The following is a 6,439-nucleotide window of genomic DNA, read 5'->3' on the forward strand; positions in this document are numbered from 1 at the left end:
GATGAGTAGCATAGCAAGGCATGCTCACAGTGAGAGCATTTCAAAATAATTTATTTACATGAAGCACCTAGGGTCACAAGAGAAGTGAGAAAGGGCAACATCAGCGGAAGTTTGCTCTCTTCCTTTCTTAAACCATATTCCAGTTTGTAATAAATCACTGAACCTCATAATATACAGTGGGTTTTATTTATGACCAGTACCCTTACCAGGTTTAGTGGCTGGCTTTATGTCTTCTATTTCGATCCGACTGGTATCTACATGAACCAGAAGGTGGCAAAGGCGCCGAACCCTGGAATTAAAGATGGTTGTTCGGCCTTTGCCCCGCTTCAAAACTTCTGAATTCTCCAGATATTCATTCAGCAGCCAAGACAATGGGCTTGGATTAGTATTGTCTAAAGCAAGACAAATTGACACCATATCAAAACAAACATAAAAGACAACAATTTAGAGGTAATTGATCTGCTAAATCTTTGCCATTCAGAAAACCACGTTGTCACAAAGTGCATTCAATGAACATGATGGCAAAGGGGGGGAGAATCCTCACTAACCTGGAAGTCAATCTGGATAAGTGGGAGGTGATGCACTCAGGCAGGACAAACAAACAGTGAAGAAGGTTATCTCAGTGATTTATAAACCTACTGCAAACCCTTTGTTATCTCTGACTCCAGCATCTGCAGTTCTTGCTATCTCAGTGAAGGAGGTTATCCAAGATTACAAAGAGATATTGATCAATTGGGTCAACGGGCTAAAGAGTGCTAAGAGTGCATGGGCTAAATGGGCAGATGGAGTTTAATTTGGATAAATGCGAGGTATTACATTTTTGTAAAACAAAGGTAAGACTTATACAATTAAAAGTGGGCCCTTGGTAGTATTATAGAACAGAGACACCTCGGGGGTCAGGTACATAATTCTTTGAAGTTTGCATCACATATAGGTAGGGTGATTATGAAGGCATTTGGCACACTTGCCTTCATTGCTCAGACCTTTGAGTATAGGAGTTGGGATGCCGTGTCGAGGTTGTACAGGACATTGGTGAGCCTCTTCTGGACTACTGCGGACAGTTCTGGTTGCCCTGTTACAGGAAGGATATTATTAAATTGGAGAGAGTTCAGAAGAGATTTGGCAGGATGTTGCTGGGAATGGAGGGTTCGAATTATGTGGGGCTGGATACCTGGGACTTTATTCACTGGAGTGTAGAAGGTTGAAAGATGACCTTTTAGAGTTTTGTCAATTCATGAGGGGTATGAATAAGGTGAATGGCAGGTGCCTTTTTCCATGGGTGGGGGATTTCAAGACTGCAGGGCATTTTTTTTTAAGGTGAGAGGAGAGAAAAAAAACGACGAGGGGCATTTCTTTTTTTAAAAACAGTGGTTCCCGTGTGGAATGAACTTCCATTGTAACTGTACCTGCATCCACCATTTCCAATGTTTAAAGACATTTTAACATGTACATGAAGAAGAAATGTTTGGAGGGATATGGGCCAAGCACAGGCAAGTGGGACTAAAAAAGCCAAAAGAACTGCAGATGCTATAAATCAGGAAAAAAAACAGAAGTTGCTGGAAAAGCTCAGGTCTGGCAGCATCTGTGAAGGGTCACTGGACCCGAAACGTTAACTGATTTTTTCTTCACAGATGCAGCCAGACCTGCTGAGCTTTTCCAGCAACTTCTGTTTTTGTGGCAGGTGGGACTAGTTTGGTTTGGGATTATGGTCATCATGGACTGGTGGAACTGAAGGGTCTGTTTCTGTGACTCTAAACAAGGCAAAACATGATAAATGGTAGGGCCCTGGGAAGCAAAGAGGACCAGAGGGATTTTGATGTGCAAGTCCACTGGTCCCTTAAGGTAATCTGATAAAGTGCTTAAGGAGGAATATGGGATACTTGCCTCTATTAGCCAAAGCAGAGTTTTCAGAGCAGGAAGGTAATGCCAGAACTATATAAAACTTGGTTCAGCCATTGCTAAAAAGTGATTATAGCAGGGATGTAATAGCATTGGACAGGGTGCAGAGGGAGTTACCCAGAATCAGAAATAGAAATTAACGGAAAAGTGCAGCAGGTCTGGCAGCACATGTGGAGAAAAATCAGAGTTAATGTTTCAGGTCACTCGATCTGAAACGTTAACTCTGATTTCTCTCCACGGATGCTGCCAGACCTGCTGAGTTTTTCCAGCAATTTCTATTTTGTCTCTGATTTGCAGCATTCTCAGTTCTTTCAGAATTTACCAGCATATTGCCTGGGCTGGTGAGTATTAGTTATGAAGAGAGATTGAACAGGTTGCGGTTGTTTACCTTAGAGCAGAGGTGATTCAGAGGGGACATGATTGAGATGTACGGAATTAGAAGCAGCACAGATAGGATAGGCGGAAACCTATTCCTTTCATCAAGGGATAAACAACTAAGAGCATGGATTTAAACTAAGAGTCGGGGGGGGCGGGGTTAGAGAGAATTTGAGGAACATTTTTTACACAGAGGGTGGTGGGAATCTTGAACACACTGCCTGTGAGGGTGGTAGAAGCAGAAACCATCAGAACAGTCAAGCAGTATTTAGACGTGCACTTGCAATGTCAAGGCATATATGGCTATGGGCCAAAGTGCCTGAAAATGGGATTAGAACAGTTATACGCTTGTTTTTGAGTTGCCCAGACTTGATGGGCTAAAAGGCCTTTTCCTGTGCTGTAGACCTCTATGACTAGGAAGTTCAGTGGCATCTTGGGATGCTTACCCACAAATCCCCAAAAGCACCAGGACAAGTTAATAGGTTGGCTAAGGTGGCATATAGTAAACTTGCCTTTATCAGTTGTGGGATAGATAATATTCAATGGCACAACACTTCAATTGTGAAAAGCACATTTCTTCCATTACCTCAATTTTTGTGTTCTTTTAACACAAATGATAAAACAATGTTAGATTCCTACAGCATAGAAACACACCATTTCACTGACTGAGTCTTTACCAACTGAAAAAAATACCCTTTTAAGTCAATGGAGGCGCCCTATTGTGGCTAATAACTTTACTTCTTCATAACCAGATATGTTATTCTCATTTCACATTTAGTTGATGATTATCATCAACATTCATTACCAGGAAACATACTGCGCATGAGAATTACAAAAGAAAATTAAAAAACGACATTGCTTATAGGTTCATGTGCTATACAGCTCTGGTGCACAATCTAAGTTTACGATACATACCCAAAGCTGTGATACTGAATACAATGGGATTGATCAAAGCCTCCCAACAAGTCCGTCCCAAAGCTTCAGCTGCTTCTGCATCTGGAAGGAAACGATCAGCAAACATCTGCTCATGACGTAAAGCACTGTTTAACCTGCAAAGAAACAAAAGTAATCTAACTTTCCATGCAAATATTCATGATGGATTCAAGGTATTTTCATAAGGTATTTCTTAGGATTACACTAACCTATTATTCAGTGACAGAAATCATTGGTCATACTGTTACGGAGGATATGGTGAACCCCTCTGATATTTAAAACTGAAACACACAGTTTTGCCTTCCATAGTTTTTCAAAGAGCTCTGCCAAATGCATCATACAATCTTTCCATGAACAGACAGCACAATTAGGCAATCATGCCACAACTCTGTTGATACGTCTTTGGAAAGTAGCTGGTGCATTCTTCATTCCAATGAGAATACCATAAATTGATATACCCATTTGGGGTTACAAACGCAAAAACCTCTTTAGGTACTTGCCAGTAACCACAAAGTAGGTCCAACTTTCGGAATTGGGTACGAGTCTGATTTTGTCACAGTAATGACCTTCCGATAATCTACGCAGAAGCATTCAGTGCTATCAGGTTTGGGAACCAAATCAGCAAACTCCACTCATTTTGACTCAATGATGTCTTCTTGGAGCATCACTTCCACTTCCATCTGAAACGGTGCTGCTTTGAGAGGATTAAGCCTGCAGGGGTATTGTTTTATCAGAACAGCATTCCTTGTGTCAACCTCATGGACTACAGTATTAGTCCTCCCCATTATAGTTCTACATGTGTCCTCATAGTGCTGCAACAGTTCTCTGTTTCTGAGACAGACAGCTCACTATCCTATCCCATTCATTCAGGACTTCCTCATTATTCAATTTACTATCAGACACATCAAAATCTGAATCTTCTGAATTTGATTCCTCACTCTAAGCGGCAATAACTAATACCTGTTTCTCCAGTTCCCTTTCCCTGTCATATTAAGGTTTCAACACATTCACATGAAATACCCAAAAACGTTTTTTCCTATCTGGCATCTTTACCAGACAATTCACTTGACCTGACTTCTCAATCTGGTAGGGACCACTAAACCTTGCTTTTAAGGGATCTCCTACCACTGGTAACACCATCAATGCTTTATCCCCAAGGGCAAACATACAATTTTTAATTTCTTATCTGCTTCTTGCTTCATTAGATGTTGTGCCACCTTCAAATATTGCCTAGCTAATTCACCTGAGTTTAATCTTTCTCTCACCTCAGATACATAATATAACAGAGATCTCTGCCTTTGGACCTATCAATTTTTCCTTAATTAATTGTAAGGCCCTATTACTTCTTGTCTGAATAGTAATTCAATTGGAGTAAACTGAGTTAATTCATTTGGACCATCTCTAATAGCAAATAACATAAAATGGGATACCTTTATCCCAATCATTTGGGTAATCCTGGCAACAAACCCTCAGCATGGTCTTTCAGGTCTGCTGCCACCTTTCCAATGCTCCCTGGGATTGAAGATGGTATGCACTTGATTTGAAGTGTTGGATGCCTAAACTATCCATGACCTCCTTAAATAATTTGGCGGTAAAAATGGACCCTTGGTCTAACAGAATCCCCATGGGTAGCCCATAATGGATAAAGAAAGCAAGCAACTCCTTGACAACCGTTTTTGCCTTGACATTCTGTATAGGAATTGCCTCCGGAAATCTGATAGACAAATCCATTATGGATAGCAAATACTGGTTCCCACTTTTGGTTTTAGGGATGCGACCTACACAATCATAACCCGCGTGAAAGGTTCTACAAATGTGGGAATTGACGTTGATGCGCTGGTTTTATTACTGCCTGTGGCTTTCCTACCATCTGACACGTACGACAGGTGCCACTAATTTCAACCACATCTTTCTGTAATCCGGGCCAATAGATATGACTTTGTATCTTAGCTTGAGTCTTCCTCACTCAAAGATGACCTCCTACAGGGGCTACCTGCAATACTTACTGTCTGTATGCCACCGGCAACACAATCTGGTGAACTTCCATCCATTTCTCCTCTGCACTAACATGCTGAGGTCTCCATTTCCACCTTAGGATTCTATAAAGGTAATAACATTCTGATTCCAGGCTGAATGATACAGATCCTTCATTGACTCATCTTTTTCTTGTAACTCTATTAGTCTTTCAGAACTAAACACCTCGGTCTGATCCTCTACCTGTTTAGGCTTTTCTTTTACCATTTCATCAAACAGAGTGTCAGCTAATTGAATCTCAACTCCTTTGTCTTCCTTTTCGGTGTTCCCTTCTTGCTTTGACCTATGACAGTGGGATCTTGTCACCACTCAGCTTTTTAGGGTAAAAGTTCAGCACAACATCGTGGGCCGAAGGGCCTGTACTGTGCTGTACTGTTCTACGTTCTATTATGTAGTTCCCTTTTAACTCTTCAGTTCCCTGGTTTTCTTTCGGCTTCTCCACTACAAGGGGACTCACTCCCACTTTTGATCCAGCTAGGTTGTTTGAGAATCTGGAATTCCTGGAGTAGACACTTGTTCAATCACTCCTACTGCCACTTCCTCAGTCTCGATTGGCTTTCCAGCCTTATCTTACACAGAGTGGAATGCAAAATCTCTCCATTTATTCAATAGATTATCACTCTCTTGGGTAATATTTCAGAATGAGTGCATATATTTTCATCTCTTACTATTAGAAACTGACCAGATCCCAGATCTCTCAATATTTTAACTTCTTTATCTTCTCCCCCCATTCTTCCTGAGTAAACCTTACCCACACAGGTGAAGTCTTTGAAGAGATCGGGCACTCTCTTAGTATTGAGCGTGTGACTAGACTGTGCACTCTCCTGCAGTTCGACTTCTCTTGGGATTTCCTTCACGATCTCAACTAATCCCACTAGTTTAGCCTCTTTTACCACACGCCTTTCCCCACTGCCTTCCTTAATCCACCGGCATTGTAACTTCGTGTGTCCCCCTCTATTACAGTGGAAATACCCAAGGCCTTTTGCCTCTTTTTTACCCTCGAGTTTCTATGTTCACCGATGGTAAACCGGTCCCAGTGTGATCTACTTTTTCTTTTTCATTCAAGGATCTCCCTTTTACCCCAATTTCTATCCCTCACGGAATGAAATTGCTATTGGAAGCTAGATTTGAATTTATGCACTAATGCGTATTCATCCGCTATCTCTGCAGCTCTTCTTACTTTGGTAACTTTCTATTT

General features: G+C 41.3%; 1 protein-coding gene across 1 annotated transcript in view; it reads right to left on the reverse strand.

The window, feature by feature from the left end:
• Positions 1-6,439, reverse strand: part of LOC109920363 (cullin-9) — a 186,665-nt gene that overhangs the window by 66,055 nt on the left and 114,171 nt on the right. Inside the window, exons 19-20 of the mRNA XM_048596632.1 lie at positions 3,190-3,323; positions 207-392 (exon numbers count right to left, since the gene is read on the reverse strand). Coding sequence (XP_048452589.1) covers positions 207-392; positions 3,190-3,323 — 320 coding nt within the window. The remainder of the gene's footprint in view (positions 1-206; positions 393-3,189; positions 3,324-6,439) is intronic.

The sequence above is a fragment of the Rhincodon typus genome, chromosome 5 (genome assembly GCF_021869965.1).
Source record: "Rhincodon typus isolate 14 chromosome 5, sRhiTyp1.1, whole genome shotgun sequence".
NCBI classification, from domain to species: Eukaryota; Metazoa; Chordata; class Chondrichthyes; order Orectolobiformes; family Rhincodontidae; genus Rhincodon; species Rhincodon typus.